This window comes from Phaseolus vulgaris, chromosome 4 (assembly GCF_000499845.2).
Source record: "Phaseolus vulgaris cultivar G19833 chromosome 4, P. vulgaris v2.0, whole genome shotgun sequence".
In the NCBI taxonomy this organism is placed as follows: domain Eukaryota; kingdom Viridiplantae; phylum Streptophyta; class Magnoliopsida; order Fabales; family Fabaceae; genus Phaseolus; species Phaseolus vulgaris.
This window is the reverse complement of record NC_023756.2, coordinates 29938643-29966642: the sequence shown is the minus strand read 5'-3', so window position 1 is coordinate 29966642 and position 28000 is coordinate 29938643. Positions and strand designations below refer to the sequence as shown.

Below are 28000 nucleotides of genomic sequence, written 5' to 3'. Positions count from 1 at the left end.
GGGCTTTCAAATTCTTTGTGGATACCTGGGCATTCCTCCTTCCGTAGATGTCTTCCTGCATTTTTTTGAGGTGAAAAAACAGGGGAAAAGCTTCTGGGTAAGCTTTTTCGGGATCGCTGGCAGGATCCTCCTCTCCCTCTTCCAGAATTCTTACAAGAACTGGAAAGGGAAGTTCTTTAGGGTGTGCTGCGCCAAGCATGATCCCACAGCTTTGGATGGCTTCCCCCTTTACTGGACGGAACGCCCCAAATTGCTCAGGGCCAAAACCCTGGAAGAGCTATCCCCCGCCGATAGGGAGGTAAGCAAAGCCTTGGCGGGGTTGGGGATCGTCTTTGATACCTTGAAGCTGGTCGCTAGCGAGTACAATGCCCACGCCCTGACCACCTATTTTGGTAAGGGGCTCTCCCCTCATCTTTCTAGCTATGAACAGTCTGCTATCGAGCGTTTGTTTCCCCATACTATTATGCTTGTTTTACACTTGTACCATGTTACTTGCATTTCACGTCTCTTCGCGTATCGTGAATTCGCATAGCTATTTTAGTACTAATCCTTGCTGTTTGGTCTGCCTTGGTGTAGGATCGGTGATGGGCGTTTCCAAAAGAATGATGTTGGCGAAAGCACTGAAGGAGGCTCGTGCCGCCAAGGCAGGCGCCTCCTCCAGCCCTGCTGCCAATTCGATTCTCCCGCCGGCTCCGACACCGCCGCCTCCAGTCACTGCTGAAGGTGCTTCTAGCCCATCTCCGACGTCTCCACCTGGCTCTGACGTGCTTCCAACTCCCAACTCTCCTTCGCCTATCGCCGCTGTGCCCCTAGCTGCGGCCTCGTCACCGGCTCCAACCCCCCTTGACAAAGGAAAAAGGGTTTTGGAGATTCTGTCAGATGATGAGGAATCAGAAGGCGTGGCACCCTTCAAGAGGAGAAAATCCGCGCGGGTTCCTCTTTTGGTAGAGACGCCGCCGCAGGGAGGGAACCCCTTTATGGACAACCCTCCAAGCGCAACCTCACTCCCTCCTATGATTCTCCAAGAGGAAAGGGGCAAAGGTGCTGAATCTGCACCGCCTCTGTCGCCGCCAGAAACCACTGCTTCCCCGGCTCCCGATGCTGCCGCCCCCGACTTCATTGCCATCCCCCCTCCAATCATGCATCTGATGAGGGGTTTCAGTGGCGGGACTATGCCGGAAGGTACCGACAGGAGGGAAGGTATGCCTTTCTATTTGGGGGCCTTCTTGGCGGTGGCTCTTGAATGGCGCTCCCAGGCCAGAAACGCTGTCTTGCAAACCCAAACCCTCCAGGCCTTGGAAACGAAAGCAACCACCCTGGAGGAGGAGATGAAGGCCCTGGGACGCCAGAACGAGGCTTATTGTTCCTCTCTGAAACAAGCGCAAGAGTCCAGGGCAAAAGCTGAGAGGAAATTGGCAGAGGCCTTGGAGCTTTAGGCTGACTTCTACGCTCGTGAAGTTGCTCTCCAAGTACAGGTAGCGGGTCTTCAGGAATTGGTCAAAGCAGACGCGGAAACCCAAAAGGACCTGAAGGACCGCTGCTGTGAACAAACTGCCAAGGTGGAACGGATAGAGGAGGAAATGGCCACGCAGGCCAAAGCTATGGACCTTCTCCGAGTGGACTACGACGATCTGCAGGTCGAGGTTAGTCGTCTTCGTGTGGAGAAAGAGGCTCTGGAGAAACAGGTGGCCTCCGGAGACGCCGCCATTGAGGAGCTGGAGAAGGAGAAAAAGTCCCTTATCCAAGAGATGGCGGGCACCTTCGAGGAGGGGTTCCAAGAAGCCCTGTCCCAGGCGTCCTGCGAGAATCCCGGCGTCAACCTTTCAAACTGCGACCCCACACATCACGTAGTCGACGGGAAGGTCGTGCCCATGGATTTGAACGACTGAACTGCTGCCCCTCATCCGCCACCTTCCTCTTCGAGCTTAACTCTTCATTCTTTACCTTCGCTTTTTAATTTCATCTGCCAAAAACTTGTAATTCTTTGAACTATCCACACTCTTGTTACTGATTCGGGACATTCACATGGTTGTCCTTATTTCTTTTTTCACATACGACTCCGCCTATGCGATCTCGTTCTCATCTTTTCCCTTCATACGCTTTACTTATTTTATCTGTATTCTGCCCGTTTCTCACACTTCGTTGGGCGGTTTGGCATGATGGGGTAAGGTCGCTCGCCAACCCTTACGCCCGTGGAGAGGCTCACTAAGTGGCGCCGTATCGTCCACGGGACGACTCTAATACCGAAAGGCTCTTTCTTTGATCTTTTAACACTCGGCGCCCACGCCTAAGGAGAGGCCTGCCAAAGCAGCACCGTATCGTCCCCGGGTGTCTAAAACGCTGAGTGCTCTGGGGTTTTTGTTCCCTCCATGGTCTTTCCTGCCCATAGGTATCGGGGAACACCCTGCCAGTGACTCGCTGGCATTTGACGGTCTCGTCTCCCTCCACAGTCTTTCCTACCGGTGGGTATCGGGGAGGCGACGCCTTCAACTAACTTTGCCTTTCTCTGATTTCTTCTCCCTCCTCAGTCTTTCCTACCTGTGGGTATCGGGGAGGTAACGCCAGTCGGTATTTGGGTTGGCGACGCCCGCGACTTCTCGTCTGTCGTCGCCCTTTACGTCTTTCCTGGCAACGCCTCGGGCATTACCTTTACTTCGACATTGACTTTAATTCTTGCCTTGGTCAACGCCTGATAACAGCGAAGAGCCCAAGGCTTTGCCTGTGCCATCCACAAAGCGCTTCTGGTACAGCTGATGGGACCTTCTGTCATTCGACTTGATCCACGTGGCGCTGCTTGCATGGTCGGTGGGGTATCTAGTCATTTCATTTTCTGACTCCTGCTGTACCCCTGGCTCATTTTCGACGGCGCATCGTACCACTGGATATTCTGCTGATACGACGTTTTCTGATTTAAACCAGTGGTGCCAGCGTCATCCTTTCACCTTCTGCCACGTGTATCAATCGCACGGTGCATCCGTTCGTGTCGTTTGGCGCTCTAGGCGCTTTATTTAACTCTTCAAACTCTGGAACTATCTTCACCATTTTCTCACTCTTCATAACCTACTTGCGTTCTTTATTCTTGTACCCTTTCTTCTTGCACCCTTTCTTCTCTGTCGAAGGGCTGTTCTAACTGCTCCCCTCGCTCAACTCTTGCATTTCCAGCCATCTTGATCTTGTTAAAGAATGTCTTCTCACGATGCTTCCTCCAGGGTCCGTCCCAAAGACTTGTACCCTTGGGCCTCGAGCGAACTTCTTGATGAGTGTTCATGTTTGCTCTCCACTAGGGCCGTACGGGAACACAAAGGGGAGTTGTGTTCTTACGACCATCGGGCCTTCGCGAGGAGGCACGATGACGACATCGCTGTGCTCCCTTGCACTCTGGGGGAGCCAGTGTGTGGAGACGGACGAGCGAACGACGGGGTCCCTTTCTTTTACTTTTTCCAGGTGGTGTTCAAGACCATCGGGGTGCGCTTACCCTTCTCCCGGTTCGAGAAGGAACTGCTGACTGGCGAACTGGGTCCCATTGTCAGATATCAGGCGCCTAGGTACGCCAAAGCGACACACGATGTTTCTCCACACAAAATGCTGTACCTTATGCGCGGTGATTTGTGCCACGGGCTCTGCCTCTATCCACTTAGTGAAGTATTCTATGGCGACGACCAGATACTTCATCTGCCTAATTGCTAGTGGGAAAGGGCCCAGGATGTCAATTCCCCACGTGTGGAAAGGCCACAGGCTGTATATGGACCGCAACTCTTCAGGCGGCGCCTTGTGCCAGTCGGCGTGCTTTTGGCATTGCCTACACCGCTGGGCGTGCCGTGCGCAATCCTCTTTCACTGTTGGCCAAAAGAAACCTGCGCGTATTACCTTGGAGGCTAAGGATCTTCCTCCTACATGGCTTCCGCAGATGCCTTCATGTAGCTCCGCCATTATCCTGGTGCACTCATCGCCACTGACGCATGTTAGGATAGGGTGAGTGAAGCCGTGCCTGAACAACACCCCATCCACCAAGGTATATCTTACGGCGTTCCTTTTGATTTTCTTACCCTCTTCAGGGTCCACTGGAAGGGCCCCATCCGCCAGGTATCGTTTATAGGGCGTCATCCAGGTGTCTCCCGTGGACAGGACACAAACCTGCATCTGCTCTTCCTCAGACACACCCGCGTATATACTGATGCGGGGCGCCCTCTGCGTATCTTGGGTTAATGAGGAATGGCTTCTCGGCCTTCCCCTTGATGCATAAATCTGGAGGACATCCACCCTGTTGTCTTCCACGAATCGACGCGGAGCTTTGAGGGTCTCCTGGATCACTGTCCTCTGTCTACCCCCCTTGCCTGAGCTGGCCAGCTTTGCGAGCAGGTCAGCTCTGGCATTCTGCTCCCTCGGGACGTGTATTAACTCAAAGGCGTTGAACACCCCTCTCAACAACTGGACGTATTTGAGATACGCCGCCATCTGTGGGTCCTTCGCCTGGAACCCACCCGACACCTGCCCCGTGACCAACTGGGAGTCGCTCTTCACCAGGAGGTTCTGTGCGCCCATCTCCTTGGCCAAGAGCATTCCTGCAATCAAGGCTTCGTATTCTGCTTGGTTGTTACTTGCCTTGAAGGCAAAACGCAAGGCCTGCTCGATTAGTATGCCGTCGGGTCCTTCCAGCACTATTCCCGCACCACTCCCTTGCTGGTTTGAGGAACCATCAACCGAGAGCAGCCACTGTGAACCCGCTTCCAGTTCTTGCTCACCTCCGGGCGAAAGTTCTGCTACAAAATCCGCGTACACCTGCCCCTTAATGGATCCCCTAGGCTCGTACTGTATGTCGAATTCCGACAGTTCCACAGCCCAGCGTACCATTCTTCCTGCCACATCGGGCTTCTGCAGCACCTTCTGTATGGGGAGGTTGGTCATTACCACCACCGTGAAACTGTGAAAGTAATGACGGAGCCTCCTAGCCGAGAACACTACCGCCAGCGCCGCCTTCTCCAGCGCCTGGTACCTTGTCTCGGCTCCCTGTAAGGCTTTGTTTACAAAGTAGATGGGCTTCTGACTCTGGTCCTGCTCTTGTACCAACACAGAACTGATGGCCCTATCTGTTACAGTAAAATACAAACGGAGGGGCACGCCCGTTACCGGTTTGCAGAGAACCGGAGGCGTCGCCAGGTACTCTTTCAGTTTAACGAAAGCCGCTTTGCATTCCTCAGTCCATGCAAAGCGACTGTTTCTCTTGAGGCACTGGAAGTACGGGTGCCCCTTTTCTCCTCCGGCGGAAACAAACCTCGAGAGCGCCGCCATCCGCCCTGTCAACTGTTGAACCTCCTTTACCGATGTCGGACTCCGCATGGCGATAATAGCCGCACATTTGTCGGGGTTCGCCTCTATCCCCCTCTCGGATAGCAGAAAACCCAAGAATTTACCGGCCTCTACCCCAAAAACACACTTCTCGGGGTTCAACTTGAGGCAGTATTTGGATATTGTATTGAACAATTCCTCCAAGTCTGCCATGTGCTGCATCCTGTTCTGCGACGCCACCACCATGTCGTCTACGTAGGCGTATACATTCCTCCCGAGCATTGGCGCCAGGACCTTGTCCATTAACCTCTGGTACGTGGCGCCCGCATTTTTGAGCCCGAAGGGCATCACCTTATAGCAATAACTGCATGTTTCAGTCATGAACGCAGTTTTGCTCTCGTCCCTGGGGTGCATCTTGATTTGGTTATAACCTGAGAAGGCGTCCAGGAAGCTTAACACTTTGCTGCCAGACGCGCTGTCCACTAGGGCGTCGATGCTGGGCAGCGGATAGGAATCCTTCGGGCACGCCTTATTCAGGTCCGTGAAGTCAACGCACATCCTCCATCTTCCGTTTGCCTTCTTCACCAAAACGACGTTGGCGAGCCACTCAGGGTACTGAATCTCCCTAATGTGGCCAGCGCTCAGTAGCTTCTGTGTTTCGTCTTTCACCACCTGTTGTCGCTCCTCATTGAATTTCCTCCTTCTCTGACGCACGGGGCGAACCGTGGCGTCCATGCTGAGGTGGTGGCACAGGAAATCGGGGTCGATGCCCGGCATGTCCGAGGCGGACCACGCGAAGGCATCCAGGTGGCGCGAAATCACTTCCGCCACCCCTTCCCGTTCTTCTGGACTCAGCGAGCTTCCTAACTTGAAAGCTTTTCCGCCAATCTCCCTTTCTAGGATGTTGGTCGCGGGTTGCTCCCTATTATCATCATCGGCGGGCGCCGCTTCTTCTACGGGCGCCGCCTCTTCACGTGTGCTTCCTCCATTGGCACATCTGCTTCGGGCATCGCCCTTTCTGCTATGGCCTCTTCGAGGGTCTGCCCAGCGGGCGTCGCCTCGATCATCGTTGCGTCCGCGCTCGGCGGACGTTCGTACACCATGAAAACGCCTCTCTTCGTCTTCAGGCTGTTTTCGTAGCATTTTCTTGCCTCCTCTTGGTCTGATCTGATGACTATCACCCGGCCACTGAGGTCCGGTATCTTCATCTTCATGTGTCGGGTGGAGGATATTGCACTCAGACGGTTTAACGCCGGTCTGCCCAGCAAAATATTATAGGCAGAATTGGCGTTCACGACGAGGTATCGAATGCTCTCTGTTCGGGAGGCCTCTCCGTCTGTGAACGTAGTCCTCAACTCCAGGTACCCCCGGACCTCTATCTGGTTATCCCCGAACCCATACAAACATCCCGTATAGGGACTCAGCAGATCGGGGGACAGCCGTAACTTATTAAAAGTCGACAGAAACATGACGTCTGCCGAGCTTCCTTGATCAACAAGCACTCGGTGGACCTTCCTTCCAGCCGTGACGACCGAGATGACAACGGGATCGTTGTCATGGGGCACCACATCTCGGAGATCCCTTCCTGTGAACACAATATCTGACTCCCAGGGCTCCCCCGAGAGCCTCTCTTCGATTGAATTTACCCCCCTCGCGTATTTCTTCCGCTAGGAGGCGGTGGGTCCTCCGCCGGAAAAACCTCTAGCAATGGTGTGGACCTCGCCAAGCACAGGCATCTCGTGTGCTGGCTCATCCGCCGGCGACGGCAGGGTGGCGGTCTTGGTGGACTCTGCGACATAATCTTTCAGAAACCCAGTCCTCACCAGCTCATCTAGCTGGTAGCCCAACGACAGGCAATTATCAATTTGGTGCCCGAAAGCCTCGTGAAATTCGCACCAAGAGTCTTTACGGGGCCCTAACACCTTGTCGGTCTTCGCCGGTCGCCTCAGCCTCTCGGCTATGTTGGGCACGGCGATCAAATCCTTCAACTCAACTACGAAGTTGTACCTCGCCGGTCTTGCTCTTTCTCTGGTGGGGCGTTCGCCTCCTGCGGGGCCCCGAGGCTGGGGCTTTCTGGCCTCGTAGGGGTGTCTCACCTCTGGCTTCTTTCTCCCCGTCGTGGTCTCATTGACTCTGACGGGTTGAGCTCGCGCCGGTCCCCTCGGGCGTGAGGGCACGGTACTGGTGCGCTTCACACATACCTCCCCTTCCGAAGCGATATGCTCCACCGCCCTACGCCGTAATTCTGCGAAAGTCCTAGGGCGATTGCGGATAATAGATTCTCCAAAGGGGCCTGGGCATACGCCTTTCACAAATGCGTACACGATCATAGGCTCCTCTGTTGTACCAACCTTCACGACCTGGGCCCCGAAGCGATTGATATACTCCTTCAGGGTCTCCCCCTGATACTGCTTCACGTCAAACAGGTCGTAGGAGACCGGCGGCGGGGCCTTGTTGGCCAAATACTGTTCTCTGAATAACCGCGACAACTGGCGGAAAGATGTGATATGGCCCTCGGGGAGGCTAATGAACCAATCCATAGCCATCCCGGTCAGGGTGCTCATGAAGAGCTTGCACTTGGCGGCATCAGAACCGCCTATCAGGACCATCTGCGTGTGGAATGCCGCGAGGTGCGTCTCTGGGTCCTCCATCCCAGTGAAGATTACCTTGGGTCCCGCGAACGTGTTCGGGATTGCTGCGTCTAGGATCTCTTGCGAGAACGGAGTGGAAAACTCCCTTGGTGGGGAATGGTTCTCCATCTCGTCATGCCCAGGCCGCCTCCTATCGTTTCTCAGGCCCTGGCGCAACTCCTCATTCACACGGTGGAGCTCTTCGTTGCGCTCATGCGAGGCGTCAAGATCTGCCTGCATGCGCTCCTGCTCCATCTTCGAATCCGCCATGTCCTGCTGCAGCCCCCTCATTATTTCCAGGACCTGCTGCATGGATAGGTCTGCTGGGGCTGCGCGCGTTGATCTTCGTCTGGTGGGGGCCATTGTCACTCCAACCTCCTTCAGCACTACTGTAACCCGGTAGATTTTCTCGAACTTTGTGATGGGACTGATGTTTTATATCGAGCCCCACGGTGGGCGCCAAATGTTCCGTCCGGTTGACCGGGACGTCTTCGTGCGTGGCCTCAATCGTCAGCTAAGGATTCCTTCCCACTGAATGCCTGCAAATTTCCTGCAAAACAGAGGACAAAGAGGCGCCCTAGCGGCCGTTTGCACTCCGACGCTCAAGTCAGCCAGCAAGAAACACCAAAAACTGTCCACCCACGTATCTGAGCACCGCGTGTGGCACTCTGAAGGGTGGTAAAAGAACTGTGTATATGTGTGTGTGTTGTCCCCTTCAGGCAAAAATATTCTCCAGTCACTTGTACGTAATCCTAAAGCACGGGCAAGCAACCATAGAGTTTCTCGTAAATTTGCCAAAGGTTCCAACCCTTTTTCCGACATTTTCAGCGCTATTTAAACTGCCCCCAGCATTTAAAGCGCCTTAAAGCGCTTTTAAACTCAAACGTAACGTGCTCATTAAAGCGCTTAATTATGAAACGTAGCGCATTTAAGACGTTGAAACGCTTGGGAGCCATAATAGTACCTGAATGCCAAAAAGGGAAACTGTATTGAATATCTTTAATTACCTGGCACCTGACTAGAGGGTGTTTCTATTCCGGTATTGCTGTCATACACGTGGAGGGCCTCACGACGCCTTGACCCCATCTGGGGGCGTTTCTGCCCATCTGGGGACGTTTCTACGTGTGGGTCCTCCTGCTTGGGAGTGCTACTGCGCTAGGGGTGGCTTTTTGGGTGCCAACTCATGCCCCCAAGTATCTAGCCACTTACTCTGAGAGCGTATCTGCCTTCCTCTCACACCCTGCACCCAGTTATCCTGGGCGTGACCTTCCTCTTGGGTCGTATCTGTCCCGAAGGCGTCTCTGGGGCGGCAGGGGTACTTCGCGAGTCAGGCTGCCCTTCACTGGTACTATCACTATGGCCTTGAAGCCACCTTTTCCTTCTCTTTATCACTTTCCCGAGATATCGGGACCTGAGGCTTTCACACGGCGTCGCTCCCTCCATGGTCTTTCCTACCCATGGGTATCGGGGAACCACACCGTGATTGCCTCGCTTTTACACTGTTCGATCTGGCGACGCCCTCACCTGGGCGACGCCTTCACCTAGGCGACGCCTTCACCTGGACGACGCCTTCACCGAGGCGACGCCTTCATCTAGGCGACGCCTCCACCTTGGCGACGCCTTCAGCTAGGCGACGCCGTGCTTTAGCGACGCCTTGTCCTGCCTTGGCGACGCTTCCTCTTGGCGTCCCTACACCTGGGCGACACCTTGAACGGACTTTGACCTTCCAGTCGTTGACTTTGACCTTGACTTAGTCAACGCCCTGATACGGGACGGTACACAAGCCCCCCAGTCTTAAGCCGAAGACTTGTCTTCAGCGCAAAGACTAAAGCCTTGCCCCCGCTATCAACGTGCTTTCTTGATGACGTGTCATTCTCTGCTGACTCAGCAAATTTTCGAATTACTGACGCGACATTATCTGAACCACAGGGGTATTCTTAATGACCGATTGGACATTCCCTGCAATGGGGATGATTACACCTTTTGGGCTACCCTTTATCACGCGCCACGTGGCCCATCGCGTGGCCCTCCTTTAGAGACCTTTGCTGCAGGCGATCAGGGACGAAACACAGAAACTCCTCGCTGCAGGCCACATCAGGGAAGTCCAGTACCCTGAATGGCTGGAAATGTCGTGCTGGTGATGAAGAGTAACGGGAAATGGCGCATGTGCGTCGATTTCACTGACCTGAACAAAGCTTGCCCAAAGGATTCGTATCCTTTACCAAGCATAGACGCCCTGGTAGATAGTGCTGCAGGGTGTAAGTTGCTGAGCTTCCTGGATGCCTTCTCGGGGTATAATCAGATCAAGATGCATCCCATGGATGAAGAGAAGACAACCTTCATGACGGAGAGATCGTGCTATTGCTATAAGGTGATGCTGTTTGGGCTGAAGAACGCGGGGGCCACGTACCAGAGGCTGATGGATCGAGTACTTGCACCGATGCTGGGAAGGAACGTGCAAGCGTACGTCGATGACATGGTCGTGACCTCGCCGGAAAAGAGTAAGCACGATGCAGACTTGGAAGAATTGTTCACGACTATCGCCAAGTTCAGATTAAAGCTTAATCCAGAGAAATGCATTTTTGGCGTGGAGGCTGGAAAGTTTTTGGGTTTCCTCTTGACTGAAAGAGGCATAGAGGCCAACCCTGATAAGTGTGCCGCCATCTTGGCGATGAGGAGCCCAGCTACGGTGAAGGAAGTTCAACAGCTAACAGGTCGGATGGCAGCCCTGTCTCGCTTCGTGTCGGCTAGCGGAGAAAAGGGCCATCCCTATTTTCAGTGCTTGAGGCGCAATAACAAGTTTGTTTGGACGAAGGAGTGCGAGGAAGCCTTCGTCAAGCTGAAGGAGTATCTGGCGAGCCCGCCGGTTTTGTGCAAACCGCTGGTGGGAACCCCTCTCAGGTTGTATTTTGCTGTAACTGAGAGGGCGGTGAGTGTGGTGCTCGCCCAGGATCAAGATCAGGCTCAGAAGCCTATTTATTTTGTTAGTAAGGTGTTGCAGGGCCCCGAAACGAGATATCAGGCCCTGGAAAAGGCTGCGCTGGCTGTGGTGTTTTCGGCGAGGAGGTTGCGCCATTATTTTCATAGCTTCACCATACTGGTGATGACTGACCTGCCCATCCAGAAGGTCTTGAAAAAGCCTGACGTTGCGGGAAGGATGGTGAAGTGGGCAGTAGAATTGTCAGAGTTTGATATTAAATATGAGCCTCGAGGCCCGATCAAGGGGCAAATCTTTGCGGATTTCGTGGTCGAGCTCTCATCTGAGGCGACACGAGTTGAAGGGGACGACTTCCGTTGGGTGCTTTCGGTGGATGGATCGTCGAACCAGCAGGGTAGCGGTGCTGGAGTCATTTTAGAAGGACCCAACGGCATGCTGATCGAACAATCTTTGAGATTTGCCTTCAAAGCCAGTAACAATCAAGCAGAATATGAGGCGCTGATCGCCGGGATTTTGCTGGCCAAAGAGATGGGAGCCAGGGTGCTAATGACTAAGAGTGACTCGCTGCTAGTCACAGGGCAAGTAACAGGCGAGTTCCAGGCTAAAGATCCACAAATGGCGGCTTACTTGGAGTATGTGCAGGAATTGAAGAGTTCCTTTGCCTCCTTTGAAGTAGTGCACGTGCCCAGAGAACAGAATGCCCGAGCTGACTTGCTAGCTAAGCTCGCCAGTTCAGGCAAGGGGGGTAGACAGAGGACGGTGATTCAAGAAACTCTGAAGACGCCGAGAGCATTTGTGGCAGATCACCTGGTTCTTCAGATAAGCAAGTCGACGGAGAAAGCAGCGAGAAGTCATAAGTCCCTGACGCAAGAAACTTTGAGATCGCCGAGAATCAGAGCATGTCGAGGAGAGAAGGTGAACATGACGCAGGTCTGCGCTATCCATGAGCCAGACACCTGGATAACACAGTACAAGCGGTGCCTGGCAGATGGCATTCTCCCACTGGATCTGACAGAGGCTAGGAAGGTAAAGAAAAATTCTAGCAAGTACACATTGATTGATGGCGATCTGTACAGGTTTGGGTTCACTCACTCACTCTTGGAATGTGTACATGGCGAGAAGTGCACGAGAATCATGGCAGAGCTCCACGAAGGTATATGCGGAAGCCACGTCGGGGGTCGAGCTCTGGCCGCGAGGACTCTCCGTGCAGGTTACTACTGGCCATCGATGAGAGAAGACTGCAAGAAGTATGCCCAATGTTGCAAACAATGCCAACAGCATGCCGATTGGCACAAGGCGCCTCCCGAGGAGTTGAAGTCGATCTACAGCCCTTGGCCGTTTCATACTTGGGGAATCGACATCCTGGGACCATTCCCGCTGGCGATGAGGCAGATGAAGTACTTGGTGGTGGCGATTGAGTATTTCACCAAGTGGATCGAAGCAGAACCAGTGGCTCAGATCACCGCACACAAGATCGAAGGTTTCGTGTGGAAGAACATTGTGTGCCGGTTTGGTGTGCCTAAGCGCCTGGTGTCGGACAATGGGACTCAGTTTGCAAGCCACCTGTTGAAGAAGCTTTGCGAAGGGGTGGGAATTCAACAAGTGTTTGCATCCGTCGAGCACCCTCAGACAAATGGCCAGGTGGAGTCAGCCAATCGGGTGTTGCTGAGAGGTTTGAAGAGAAGGCTAGAAAAAGCCAAAGGAAGTTGGGCTGAGGAGGTGCCCCGTATAGTTTGGGCGTACCACACCACCGAGCAGTCAGGAACCCATGAGACCCCGTTCAGCTTGGTCTATGGGTGTGATGCAATGATTCCAGTAGAGATCCAGGAAAGCTCGCCGAGATTCCAGAACTTCGTAGAGGAAGACTCGATTGAAGAGAGAAGGCTGAACCTGGATCTACTGAATGAGGTCAGGGAAGAGGCGAGATTGAAGGCTGAAGCGGTGAAGAGAAGGATTGAACGAAGATATAACTCGAAGGTGATGCCGAGACAGTTTAGAGAAGGCGACCTGGTGATGAGGAAAGCCCACCAGTACGAGATGGAGAATAAACTGTCGCCCAAGTGGACTGGATCGTTCAGAATAACCGAGGCGCTCGGGAACGGCGCCTACCGCTTAGAGACATTGGAAGGAGGGGCGATTCCTCGCACCTGGAACGCCACGCACCTGAAGTTGTATTACAGTTGAGAACTTTGTAAGTAAAGATAAACACGAAGTTACATTACAATGTCTCTGTTAAAACAGTTTGAAGGGGGCACTCTTTTTTCCCTAAGGAGGGTTTTTAATGAGGCCACCCAATAAAGAGAAGTTTTCAAAGTACAAGTTGTTTTAGATTGCGTGCCTGTTGTTTTCAGAAAGTTTTGAAGAAAGACCTTGTCACTTATATGTGACTTAAGGCAAGTTAAAGATATATTGCATGCTTTCTAAAAATTTTTAAGTCCTCATCGTTTTTCGGCAATCGGAGGCATCAGTTAAAGTTTTAAGTCCTCATCGTTTTTCGGCGATCGGAGGCATCAGTTAAAGTTTTAAGTCCTCATCGTTTTTCGGCGATAGGAGGCATCAGTTAAAAGTTTTAAGTCCTCATCGTCTTTCGGCGATCGGAGGCACCAGTTAAAAGACCTCAGCACCCTCGCGCGTTCTGAGGCAAGATAAAGACCTCCTCGCCGTCGAGCGAGCGCAGGCGAGGAAGAGTGAAAAGTCCTCAGTGTTTCTGGGGGCGAGAAGATGTAACCCCTGGGGCAATGTAGAGGCACCAGCGAAAAGTCCTCAGTGTTTCTGGGGGCGAGAAGATGTAACCCCTGGAGCAATGTAGAGGCACCAGCGAAAAGTCCTCAGTGTTTCTGGGGGCGAGAAGATGTAACCCCTGGGGCAATGTAGAGGCAAGTAAAAGACCTTCTCGCCTATGAGCGAGTTCAGGCGAGTTAAAAGACCTTCTCGCCTATGAGCGAGTTCAGGCGAGTTAAAGAAAGACCTTCTCGCCTATGAGCGAGTTCAGGCAAGATAAAATCCTTCTCGTCTCGAACGAGTTCAGGTATGGTGTTAAGGGTGGACGAAGTTTGGAAGGTGGCTACGGTAGGTTCGAAGAGAGCGCCTAGCCACCCGGTCTATTGTTCTGAAGTTCAGGAAGGTAGAGAAGGATCCGAAAGGCGTCTCTACCCCCAGATAAAGGAACAATGACCAAGGTGAAACCAGAAAGAAGCTGATATCGCCAAGAGCCTTTGGCGACCGAAAAAGTTCAAACAGTGGCGAGAAAGTTAAAGACCCGTTTTGATGAAGCAGATCGGGTGAAGCGATGTTTTAAGCCAGTAGTTGAGTTAAAGTTCGTTGCTTGAGGAATGATTTTGCGCTAAGGTTAATTGCCTTAAGGTTACGAGTTGTTAAAGTGATTGTTGTTTGAAGTTGAAGTGGTTCGAAGCAGTTAAGTATAAGATCGTGCCTACGAATTCGCTAAGTTATTTCTTTGAAGTAAATCACGCAAGGGAAGTTAAAAGCAGACAAAGAAGTTACAGGAAGAAATGCCAAGGTAATTTCATTAAGTAAATACCAGTTCGGGCACATCTACAGAAAGAGGGAAAAAGTTTATTACAAGTTATACACAAAGAAAAAGCATAAAGGCAGTGGATGGAGTAAACTGATCAGTCTTCAGCGGGAACCACTTTCCCATCCACTACCTCGTTGTCAAGGGACACCATGCTGAGGTCCAGATCGGGGAACAAGCAGGCGAATTGTTCCCGTGCAGCTTCGAATCCAGCAACCAGAATTTGGGCAGAACTCAGATTAAGTTCTTCAATCTGTTTCTTGAGTTCTTCAGTTTGTTCCTTCAGCCCCTTATTCTGCTGCTCCAGCTCTTCAACTTGCTTCTTGAGTTGTTCGTTGGTTTCTTGAGCCTGGAGAAGGTCTTCAGCAACCTTCTTGGATTCTGCTTGCACCTTGCCCAGTTCAGCAACAAGCTCCCCTTTTTCCTTGTTGGCTTCGTCGAGCTCAGCCATGGCGTCATCCCTCGCCTTCTCCACCTTACCAAGGAAGATCTCCCGGTCGGCTGACCTTTGCTCCAGTTTCTTCACCTTGGCGGCGTCAGTTTTTATGAGAGCCTCCAGGTCAGCCACCTTGACGCGATAAGGCACAATCTTTCTCTCTAGTTCGATCTTTTCTTGAGCCAGTTGCTGCACCTTATGGCGGAGTTCAGTGGCCTCCTTGCGCGCCACCCTGAGCTCGGTGCTCATTGCGTCTTCTACTCGGGAGTGTTCAATCTCCGCGAGTGTCAGATTGAAGGACAACTTCTCCACCTCAACCCTCATGGTGCTATTCTCAGTTCTAAGGTTGAAGAGGTCATCCTGGAGCTTCCTGGTGGAGCTCTCCACAGCTCTAGTTATGATGGTGGGAATGTCTTCTGCTATCGTCTTCAGCTTGGCAGATAAAAGCTCCCACATCCTCGTGACCTCAAGAGGGAGGTTTGCTGCTTGTAGAGGCGCCGGGTGGGCCTGTTGTTGGTTTTCGTCGCCACCTTCTTTAGTCGGTTCTTCAGTAGGCGCTTCTGGGCGTGGTGGCGACGTCGGGGATTCGGTAATCAGAATTGGAGAGGTATGGGCAACCTCATCCCCGATTGGAGCAACGCCTGCGGCTGAGGCATTTGAAGGAGGACCCCCTCCAGCTGATACATACGGCGTGGAGGCGCTCGGGGGGTCCTCCATGAAATTTGGCTCGGGGGCCTCAACCGCAGGTGGCGCAGTTGCCAGTGGGATTGCTTGGACTGGTGAGGCAGGAGCTGGTGGAGATGGCAAAGTTGGAGGTGGAGCAGGCGTGGATGGAGGTGTTGATGTTGGAAGAGCGGGTGGGGCAGGTGGTGAAGAAGGTGCGACCCTCTTCCTCTTCGTAACAAGGCCATCTTCAGTGACCTCGTCGTCTTCCTCCTCCTCCTCGTGGACTACTTGGGGAGCTTTCCTCTTGGGTCTTTTGAGGACAAGTTTTTTGCGTTGGGCGGCGGGTTGGACATCGGAGGGAGCTGGGCCCTTAGGTGGCGATCGGCCCTGTGCGGCGGCGATCTCCACCACCGAGTTTGGCACTGTTTGAGAACCCGTTGCCAACCCGTGGGTTCGGGCGAGCGCCCTCAATTCAGCGAGTTTGCCCTGGCCCAACATATTATCTGCATAGAGCAAAAATGCATGGGTTAGTTCAGAGAGAAGATAAATGCATAAGGCAGTATGCAACAACAAAGCAGATAAAGGGTGCAGAAAAATAAAACCAAAGTCTTGTGCACAACGCACAGAAACAGTTAACAGAAGCAATATTAGAACAAGAACTTAGGCGTTCTAACCTATACGAATTTCGAGTTGGTCCTCGAAGAACTCAAAGCTGATGAGTGTGGTGGTGAGGAAGGTGATGTTGGCGTCCGCCACACTCTTCCAAAAGAAACAGAGATCTCTGTCCAAGGCGCCCATGCTATCAGGACTTCTGGGTCTCCTGAAGCAGCTCTTGGACTCTTTGCTCCCCTTGTTTACCCAATACAAGGGGAAGCCCTCGAGTAGGGAAGCGTCCTTGTCGTTGGGGCGCACTTGGACGAACTTTCCCTTCCAGTCTTTATAGGATTGCTGGAAGATGGAGAGGATCGACCTCCCAGCAATCCCATTCAAGCTTACCCACAGGCGGTCTCCTGGGTGCTTGGCTTCGAAGAGAAATAAGAATACATCTACGGATGCTGGCAACCCCAGATGGTCGCACATCACTTGGAACGCTCGCACAAACGCCCAGCTGTTGGGATGGAGCTGGGCGGCGGCGATGTTGAGCTCGGTGAGGAGCTCCCTCTCGAAACGAGTAAAGGGAAACTTTAGTTTCACCTTCTTGAACAGAGTTGTGTAGACGAAGCAGAAGGGCCCGTCATTGCTCGCCTTATCGTCGGCGCAAACTGGCAGGTCGGGGGGGCAAGGTAGCACCGTCATCTTCTCATCGTGCTCCTTGTGGAATGTTTGGTGAGGCTCATCCCCCTTTGTCAACCGCAGAACTGCCCCAACAGTATTCACAGAAGACGTTTCCCTCAAGAGGGTCGAGTTGGCCCATGGATACAGGTTTTTGAAGTCTGGTGGGGGAATGGAGGCTCCTCCGGTGACGGGTGGAGTAGCCTGGGCCGGGTTGGGGCGGGAAGGTGCAGGCCTCTCAGCTTGGGAAGACGAAGCACCGCGTGCTCGCGGTGGGTTGAGTGCTTGAGAAGAGGGGTTTCGCGATGAAGGAGGAGGATTCGGGGTGATATTTGAGCGAGTCATTGTCGAAGCTGCAAAGGAAGAAGAAAAGGAAAAATGATCAGGGTTCGCAGAGGCTGACTCGACCATGGGAGAAAGGATTGACGATTGACGAAGCCCTAAGTTACGAGAAAGGAGAAATGGAAAAAACAACCCACAACGTATGCACCAGACAGTTACAGGATGATGCGAATCGGTTAAAATGCAGGAAAAACCAGCAGAGGAAGGAAAGGAAGTACCTTTTTATGATCAGGAAGGCGATGAAGGATGCTGGTGATTCAGAATGTTGAAGAACGCTGAGAGCTTTTTTGCAGAAGAAAGTTAGAGCGTTTGAGAATATGAAGAAAAGTGATGGAACAGTGGAGCGAAAAATGGGTTTAAGGGTTTTTCGAAATGGGTTTGGGAAGCGCAAACGGTAACTGAAGGTAACCGTTGATGAAGCCACGTGTCGAGCGATGGGTGAGGGGTTTGGTGGAGCGTCAGAGAACCAGAAAGTACAACCGCTTGGAATTCTGCGTCAGTGCCACGTAGATCGGTGTTGACGTGACTCTTTCAGTCTTTTCGCTGGACAAGTCTTCGCTTAAGACTGGGGGGCTTGTGTACCGCCCTGGTAGTCGGAAGTGATGACGTGGCACCAAGCCACAGAGTAGGCGTGTTGACAAGACGCCAGATTTGCAGAAGGGAAGGAAGTCGGGGGGTTCGTGTAATCGCCAGTTATTAAGTTGGCGTGCTCCGATCTCCAGCATACCAGGCGATCGCCCAGTTGAAGATGAAGTCGCCAGATGATAAACTCAGGCGACCAAGTGATTGGAGATCGCTAGAGCAAGCACATCGCCGAAGATGAAGGTGGTGCAGATTATGAAGGCGGCCGGCGAGACCACAGGGAAGGTGTACGAGAGCACCCTAACTCGCCAATTCCAGTAGAGATCGCGCTCCCAAGTTAGCTATGCACTGGGCAGTACCATGCATAAGTAACTTAGCCAAAAAGAGAGTCAGAAGCAACGCCCAAGTCAAGGAGGCTCCAGATGATGGCACGTGTACGACTGGATGCGAGCCACGTGTCCAGGTCTGTAACTGCCAGGAGAGAGAAAGTGACCAGGTATATAAGAGTTCTCAACAAACACTCTGAGGTACGCACGTTCAGATTACACTCTTTACGCTTGCGAGTTCTAGAGCTTACTGGGAGAGAGAACATTGCACGGTTCCTTGAGATTTCTTGAGTGTTCTTGCTCTTAGTATTTGGTGGTTCGGTCACTGACTTGGGCGTTGGAGTGCGATCGGCCGCAGCGGCGCCGTTCTGTACTTTTGTAGGTTCTTGAGGTGGATCTCGAAGAAGGACGGAGGTTTGAAGCGGTGCACACGTCGATCCTTTGACGAGGCAGGTTCCAGCGTTCTGGTCAACAGGCAGGATCAGATCTTATGGTAGGTCATAAATTAGGAGAATTTTCACCTACTATAAACTTCCAAGGACATGCTAAAAATGATAATAGATATCGTTGTTAACGTTCATTTTGACATCCATTTTTAAAGAGTAATGCATAAATCAATAAATAAATATCACAAAATAGAGTTATTAAGAAAATGAAGTTCAACTCATTTCTTTTAGAATTCATGAAATAAAAAGGATCAGACAAAAGCAAATCCCTCTAATGATAGAGACAACGCCTATTAAGTCCTTCCCCTCCATCTACTCACAAACTTCAATTACAATATCATAAGACAAAGGTCAAATTAAGGTTCTAGAAAGATTAATCAAAACATAGAAAGAGAATGACAAGTGAGAATAAAAATGCAAAGTACGGTGGGTACGTGGGTTTCTACGGAGATATTCATATTCAATAGTGACCAACCAAGTAGAGAGGAATTAAAAATTGTTTCTTAAATCAATTTGAAAACTGTTCTCTATGAAATTACGAAATGCCCAGAATAATTTAATAGAATGAAAGGTTGTTATAAGAGTAAAATGAAAAAAATAAGCGTATGCAACTTTTTTTTTCTATTCACAAACAAAACTATCAACCTTTCCCTACACTCTCCAGTGGATGTAGAAACGTATGCAACTTTTTTTCGAGGATGCAACACGCAGCGAATCGAAATTACACACGCTCTTAACAATGTTCCTTCACATAGGAACCTCGCGCTTAGGGGTAAGCACGACATTGATAGGAACACGCATGGGAAATAATGTCTTGGGTTCAGTGTTTTCCTCTTTCTACATTCCTTCCTCTTTCTACTTTCTTCTAACATAAGTTTCTCCCTATTTGAAGATTGTGAATAAGTAAATCAGCTTCGAAGTAACTTTTCCATGAAAGATGAGGAAATGAGAATATATTTAAAAATTTTAAAATTTTGAAAATTTTGAATTTTAAAAATTTCAAATTTTTAAAAAAATAGGAAATGACGCAATACCCATAATAATGAAATGAAATTAAATCAAATATTAATATAAAGATAAAATAAGAAAAAAATTGAGAGAGGTTAAAAGAAAAATTCTTTTATATATAAGTGTAAATAAGAGTTATATCATGAAATTTTATTTTAGTGGGTATGATTGTATTACATCACTTAAAAAAATTTATTCTTAGATATTTTGAAAGGACTTTAATGTTAATCTATTGATATTAACTCTTATATATATTAACATTTTTTTTATATATGTTTTTCAAAAATTTATTTAATAACAAAAGAAGGTGATTGTAAATATTTCAAGATAAACATAAATTATTTACTATTGAAATGAAAAAATAATTTATTATTAACTAAGCTTTCAGATCATAGAAGATTATGGTCAATTATGTATCACATAAATACATGAATACTTTACTCACATATGCTTGGAGATTTAAAAAAGTAATAACATTAAGTATATAAATAATTGTAAATAGGTTTAAAATTTATTTCATGTTACTATGGAAGAGAGTTGTGTTTGTTCCATTTCAATTGACAATATATATTACTGCATGCATGATGAGAATGATGTTAGAATATATGGCCTTAAACGAGAGAGGGGGGGGGGGGGGAGGGGGGGGGGGTTGAATTGTTTAAGAGGGGTTTTTGAAAACTTTTTCAGCTTGAACAAAATCCTTTGTATGAATCCAGATCAGAATTTCAGAATTCCAAGAATTTAAGCACAAAACACAAAGCACCAGAAAAGCAATCAGTTGTTTCTGCGAAACAACCGGTTCTTTATACCAGTAAAGCAATAACACTTAAATTTAAAGGATTTTAAGGGAAGAAAGAGATACACAATCAGTTTATACTGGTTCACTCTTAAACCAAGAGCTACATCTAGTTCCCAAAAGCCACTGGGCAATCCACTAAGCAATCAAAACAGATTACACACAAACCACCAAAGTAGTGACCTTGAACCCTTTAAGAAACACACTCACTTTGGCACAACACACACCAAAAATGTTGATCTTGACCACCTCAAGAAAACACAACACTCCTTGGCAACAACACCAGAAAATACAGAAGATTCAGAACGAATTACACTTGTTTACAGAACAATCTGAAATCAATACAGATCCAATCATATTCCACTCTTTCTTGACAAAACCCAAAGCTTGATGTGAATGTTCAAAACTTGAAAGTTATCTTTCTCACAACTGAAAACTCAAATTTGTTTCTCTTGTTTGTTTTGAAACATAAACAAACCATTTATACTTTTCAAAGATTGGTCAAAACATTTAATAGAGGAGTGTATTCAGTTGGAAATCATTTAAAGCACACTCAACCATCAAAACATAATTCTGTTAGGATTTTCAAAGAAACAATCGATTGAAACCACGAAACAAACGATTGTTTTGGTTTGACAACAAGTCAACCAACCAAAATAGTTTTCAACCTTTTCACAAACACCTAAGAGTAAAACAGTCGGTTGTTTCGACAAAACAACAGGTTGTTTTTCACTTAGTTTGAAAAACACTTAATTTCAAATTGGTTTTAAAAACGCATTAGTTTTAGATTCAACAAAGAGTGGATTACACTTTTAAACTTCCCAGATCCTATCCTAAACACAGCAACAACTCCAGCCTTGCATCAAACACTTGGATTTGGATTCTTCAAAGCCCTTGATCACTCTTGATCAACAAATGCCATTATACTACTTCTCATGTTATGACACCATTTGAAATGACTAAATCTACAATGCGGAAGTAGCCTAATGCACACAAATTTCCCTGCACTACCTGTATTCTACTACTCAAACAAGAAAAAAATAATAAAGTTGGATACAGAAAGTCAAAAACTACGTCTAAATGATATAGTTGAAAAGCAAAGCAAAGAGAAGCATTTGTGCATTATAAAAAAGGTAGCAAAGCAAAGCAAAGCATGCCAACGAACCTTCATGGCTTCTAAAACCAATATTTTCCTGCTTCTTTTTCTTTTTTCCCTCTTCATTTTTTCTACTAAAACATTATCACCAACACACAACCTTGCTCTTGCTTCTGCTTCTTTAGAAGCAGGTAAGTGATGATGAACTTTGTTGGAGATCCCACATCAACTAGAGATTAGAGTATTTCATTGTATATAAGTGGGTGCAAACCTCACTCCATGAGCCGGTTTTATGCGATTGAGTTAGGCTTAAATTTCACTTCATAATAAACCTCTCCACCTTTTCTCAATGTGCATGAAGAAATTAAATGAAATGATTAATTAGTGTTATAATGTTGTAGGGTCAGATGGAATGAGTAAGAGCAGAAAACTCCTTGGAAAGGGTAGATAACAACGTCCAAAATGTAAGGGAAAAAGCACCCAAGATCACTCCAAGGATAAACCACAACGTCGCAATAATCTGTGATCTTTGTTTTACTTCATGCAATTTCTCTTAACGTAATTTCTCTTATTTCGGATAACCTCAAACTTAATCCTTAATCCTTATATTGTAAGCTTTTCTCTCCCAAGTGAAGATATAATAAGGTTTCTCACACCACTGTGTAACAAAAATTGGGAGATTCAATAAATGTCAAATATTGCTTGGACAATATTTCAAATTTTAAAATGATTTTTCTGAATTTGTTTTTATATTTCTATGTAATTTTAGGAAAATAGGATTTTTCAATTTTGTTTGGGTGAGTAATTAAGAACATTGAAAATTTTACAAAATTGAGAGAAATATTTATTTTTTCCTTTCTTTGTTTTAATTTTTAAACAAATAATCAAACAGTAAGAAAATAATTTTTTAAATTACTAATAGAAGTTTTATTATTTTATTTCTTCCAATATTCACTTATAGTGAAAGAGAAAGTTTCTCATTTCTGTTATTTATACTCTATTGCTGCGTTGAATGACCAAACGAAGATCTAATGAGTGAGAGCTAAAATTTAATACATATGTAGGAATAAAATTTATAAATTATATTTTTTTCGACGATTATTTTAACTATATAATCAATTCAATCATAATAAGTTATATTATTTATTAGATTACTTTTTAAGACAATAGTAACTAACAATTCATCTAAAAAATTTGGAGAATAGAAGAAGAGAATATATATTAGAAATATTGTAACTAGAAAATAAAATGTTAAATATTTAATTTGTTTTTCTAATATTTATATAATGCATAAGACTTAATACACTTCAGATTAAAAATACGGTGAAATTCATAATGATAAAAAACAAAGATGATACAAGGATGAAATAATTTAATCAAGTTAAATAATGTTATTTATATATTCAAATTTTTAAATAAAAATAATTATATATATATATATAAATAGTATATCTTTAGGCCCATTGTTTGTTTTGGTCCTGGTCATTGATCCATTAGAAGTTGAAAGTTGAATATATTATTTGGTTCATCTTTCAAGACGCTGAAGAGAAATCTGTGTATCATCCTTTTAAGAAATTATTATTATTTTTGGTGGTGACTTTGTGTGATTATTGAAGTTATAATAAGGGAACAAACTAACTTGTGCTTTTCCTTTTCTCTTTTATTTATTATTGCCTTGGATAATGACAATTAGCCTTTACCTCCTTATTCTTCTGGTGTTTTTGTAATTCAAGAATTACACATTGGATTGATATTATATATGCAGTGTTTACTTCTAATTTGTGGAGGTACTTTTGAGGATAAATTTTCTCTACGTAGGGTATAATTTACTCTCAGCTCTATAACTATTAAGTTCTTTTATTTGAACCAATTGTGCTACCACTTGAAGAAATATAGAGGAAGATTGTTAGGATCCCAAGAAAATGGCAGAAAGACACAAACAAATCATTGAATATTCTTGTTTATTATTGTTTCACTGTTACAAAAGAATGCCTTCAAAGGGAACAAACTCCCTTTCACATTGTAACCATGTCTTCAAAGGTAACAAACTCCCTTTCACACAGGACTGCTCCTGTCCAGAATTCTAAAATCAAAAAGCTCTCCTTACCCAAAGCCTGTTGACCTTAAAGAAATTTTAATGCATTGAAGAGTAGAGTTTAACTCTGTAAGCTGGCTATATGTAATTAATATACACATCCAAAAGCAATTTATCCGGAATGGTGTAGTAAGCAATTGCTTTATGCTAAGGTATTGGGCCTGAGGCCTAAATAACTATTGAGAAAAAAAAAATTACAATAGTACCGTGCGTTGCCATGTCTTATTTTATTATATAAACAACCCCCACATCCACATCCTTTGTAGATTTCCATTTCCTAGACTTATTGTTGTAGCAATAGCCATAACACGTGTAGTTTGAACACAAAATCCCACAACTTGTTTCTACAAGCTACAAGAAGATTGGGAAATCACAATAAACTTGTAAAGAAATTTTTTATTTTTTCATCAGCATATGTATTTATACATACGATGATGAAAAAATAAAAAATTTCTTTGCAAGCTTATTATGAATTCCTAAACTTCTTGTAGCTTGGAGAAACAAATGGAAAATGTTTGGTCGAATAACTCACTGCTCCCTAACTACTTTTTTGAATTATTCTAACAAAATATTAGTTTTTAAAAATAAATATGAACAACATTTTGAATTATGTTTACATTTACTTCATCATTCAAAATTTAAAATTCAAAAATTTAGATAAAAAAATAAAGAAGTCACAAAATGATAAATATCACCTTCCCTAAAGCCTAAAATAAGAAAATAAAATATAATTACAAGGATAAAATTTGAATAAAATAAAATGTAATTTAAGAGGGGAATCGCTTCATATATAGAAGATATAGAATATAGAAGAAGAAGAAGATATAGATAAACTTCATAGTTAAAGTAATTCCATGTAAATAAAAATATTCATTACAAATAAATATATATATTCTTTTTAATTTTTACGTTTTTATTCTAAATTTAAACAATTTCACTTTACTCTTTTTTTTTACATGTTTCTTTTCTTTATCCTTGTTCGGATCCAACAATTAATCAACGTTTATAGATTTTGAACAAACGAAGATTTAAAAGAAAATACAAAGAGTAATAAAATCACCCATTTTAAAAGAATAATTAATAATTTTAAATTTTAAAAGTGAAAAAGGTGTGTACTCGCATAATATTAACACGAAAACACACACCTAGGGAGAAAGAAAAAGAGAGGAAAAAAAGGTGCACGAATAAACGAAAGAACAAATTTTGTAAAGAAAAGAATAGGAGAAATGAGAGACAAAAATATAATAATAAATAACATATACCATAAAAAGTGTAACAAAGAAGTTTGGTAAAGGGAAGAAGATATTGTGCATACCTTAAAAGATTGAAAGACTTTTTCTTGTTGAAAGCATGAAACTTTCTTCTTCTTCTTCTTTCGTGCATCATTACACAGTTACACTTTTGGGAAAACTGGTTCACTTCTTAAATGACGTTGCAGAGAGAGATTTTCTTGGATGGTGTAAGTGGTTTTTCTGAACTATTGAAGAAGAAAGGGAGAAAACTAGGGTTTGAAGGAAAATGTTTGGTTGAATAACTCACTGCTCTCTAACTGCAATTTTGAATTATGTTGACAAAATATTAGTTTTTAAAACTAAATATGAAAAAAAATTGAATTATGTTTACAAAATACTCCATAATTCAAAATTTAAAATTCAAAAGTTTAAAATTTAAAAGTGATACATCCTCATGGTTTATCTTCAAGCATAGTGTTGGATAGAGTTCCAAATTTCGCAAACCATGATTTGAGGATTCTCTTGGGAAAACTTGCAACTAAGTTGTACACTTTAAATTCTTATCATCCTCAAAAGCATGGTCAAAATGCATTTGAAAATCTAGCTCTTTCTACTATGCCTAAAATAATCATAAAGGACAAACACAACTCTAGAGATGAGGATACATACCATAGCGTAGTTCACAAAACTACCAATATTTTCCCATTTGAAGTTGTATATGGACTTAACCCTCTTTCTCCTTTAGATTTATTACCCCTTCCTAATCCACATACCTTTGTGCGTAAGGAAGGAGTTACAAAAGATGATTTTTTTAAGAAAATGCATGAGAGGATTCAAGAACAAATACAACAACAAATAGAGAAATATTATGACAAGTTGCCAAAAGCAATAGAAAAACAAAAAGAATGGCAACTTCCTAAAATTAATATTTACACAACTGCTCAAACTAACACATTTGATTTGTTTGATGACTCACAGAGATGGACATTTGATCCTGGAGGACGAGCCTAGTTTTCAAAATAGGAATAAGGTTGTTGTTCGAGATCAAAATTGTAGATCTGAGGACAGATCCTCTCAAGAAGGAGGGGATGATGGAAACCATCCAGCCACATACATCCACATAATGATGATGAGGAAGAAGCATTGGATTTGAGGACAAATCCTTTTCAAGAGGGAGGGGATGATGGAAGAGGCCCAAGCCCATGGTAGAAAAAGCCCAAGCCCAAGCCCAAATACAAGTTCAAGCTTCAACTCAAGCCCAACAAATAGAAGATATGGGCAAACTAAGCATCATTGGATGTCTTTCTTTTGTAATTACTTTTGAGTATTTTTAGTAGAACATAAAGGGAGGTGTAGATATAAGTATAAGAGGTGCAAATGTATAAAGCTAAGTCACACCTTCCATGTGACATAAAAAGAAGGTGTAGGTATAGATTTAGGAGGTGCCAAAAATAGAAACCAAGTCACACTTTCCTTGTGACTAGGAATTGGCTCCAAATTCAAATGCTTCTCATTTGAATTTCCCTCCACTTTCTTTTGAATTTCCAGCCCTCTAAACACTATAAATAAGAGGGCTTGGCTCATGTATTTGCAAGATTAATGAGAGTAAAGTTATGCTGCCAACATTGTGCCATACTTTGCTTTTCCTAGTTTCTAGGATCTAATATTCACCTTCATCACCTACCATAGGGCTGGCCGAACCTCCCTAATTCCATACACTTCATGCAGCTTCAAGATCACCATAGCTCCTAGGAGTATCTTGCACATTTACATCCATGGCTTCCGCACCATTTTGCACATATAAAACCAGTCCTCGAACGTCGTTGACTGCTAGTAATGGTGGGCCACGTAAGCTGGGTCCCATAAGCAGCATGGGCCCGTGCCTTGCAAGCGGCACACGTCAGGGTGCTGATAAGTGGTCAGACGTCGATCACCAGGGTGTTTTGATATGTCCTCGACAACAGAGTGAGGCGATGTGACATCAGGCCTCGGTGACTCAAACAATAGAGCTGGGCCACGAGAGGTGGGTACCAGACAACACGCCAGTTATCAGTAGGGGGAAGCCTAGATCACAAGGGGTCTGTGCGTCTGGTGTGAATAGCGCATTCAGGTGCGACACAAGTAAGAACCACCTGAAACGTTAAGGCCCATTAGGGTTGCGTTCCAGGGGTAGGCTGCATGCATGGCACGTGAACAGCTAGGGCACGCCCAGGACGGATGGCCCCAGAGATTAGGGGCACAAGTTGGTACCTAGGTGGTCATTCCATCAGAGGTAGCACTCCAGTAAGGGAGCCTTACGCGCTAGGTTGCTCTAAGATTGGGTGATAGCGAAACTAAGCTATACCCCTAGAAACCCTAATGCGGGTAGCGGAAAAAGCAGAAACCCTAGACTATATAAAGGGTAGTAATAAACCTCATAAGGTATGCAAGTTTTACGCAGTTTTTACACGGTTCTTGAGACGAGAGTTGAGATACACATTTCTGTTTCTTTGCCCCAGTATTGACTTGAGCGTCGGAGTGCAAACGTCCTCTAGGGCGCCCCTTTGTGTTTGCAGGTTCAGGGTGTTTGATTGAGGGAAAGCACGAACGAAGGCAGAGAGAATTGGGTGTGTGATCGTCGTTAGAAGTACGAAGGCAATCGAGTCAACCGGCAAGAACATCAAGTGTTCAATTATCTTGAATCCACCAATATTTTTTTTTGTGAAATTGAATGTTCTTGATATTTTGCATGATGCAATTAGGAAAAAAAAAGCAGCAAGCTATTGTATTCAAAGACGCAAAACGGTATTGTTTTCTTATAAAAGAATTACAAAACAGTGACGTTTCAAACATTTATATATAAAAAACAGTGGAGTATTTGTTTGAAAAGGCATCTTGCTTATCATTTGGTTTAGAAATTCATTTTCACATCCATGGATTCAACTTGATTGACAAATAGTTTTCTACTTTGTGGAATTGTGTATCCTTTTGCTTTAGCAATTTTCCATATCAAAAAGTTTCATAGCTAAAAGTTTAGTAAGGTTCATTGAGTCTTCTTTTGTGCTTTTCTTGATTGTCTTCTATTCCAAGTTTTGTCGTATCTCTTTTCTAACTTTGGTTTAGCCTTTCCTGTTTTACACTTTTCTTGATTGTCTTTTCTTCTTCCCTAAAGTTTTATGGTGATTTGACTTTGAGCAAGTGTTGTTTGGCATCTTTCACTAGAGAGTTATCCAATTCACAAGAGAAACCTCGGTTAAGGAAAGAAAATTTTTCTTTGAGTGCTTCTTTCCTTTTCTTCATTTTTCCGTGAGCATTTTATCTATCTAACTTTTTTT

General features: G+C 45.8%; 1 protein-coding gene across 1 annotated transcript in view; it reads left to right on the top strand.

Moving 5' to 3' along the window:
• Positions 1-584: 584 nt before the first annotated feature.
• LOC137838626 (uncharacterized) overlaps positions 585-28000 on the top strand; it is a 31939-nt gene continuing 4523 nt past the window's right edge. The window contains exons 1-2 of the mRNA XM_068647866.1: positions 585-764; positions 1476-1732. Coding sequence (XP_068503967.1) covers positions 585-764; positions 1476-1732 — 437 coding nt within the window. The remainder of the gene's footprint in view (positions 765-1475; positions 1733-28000) is intronic.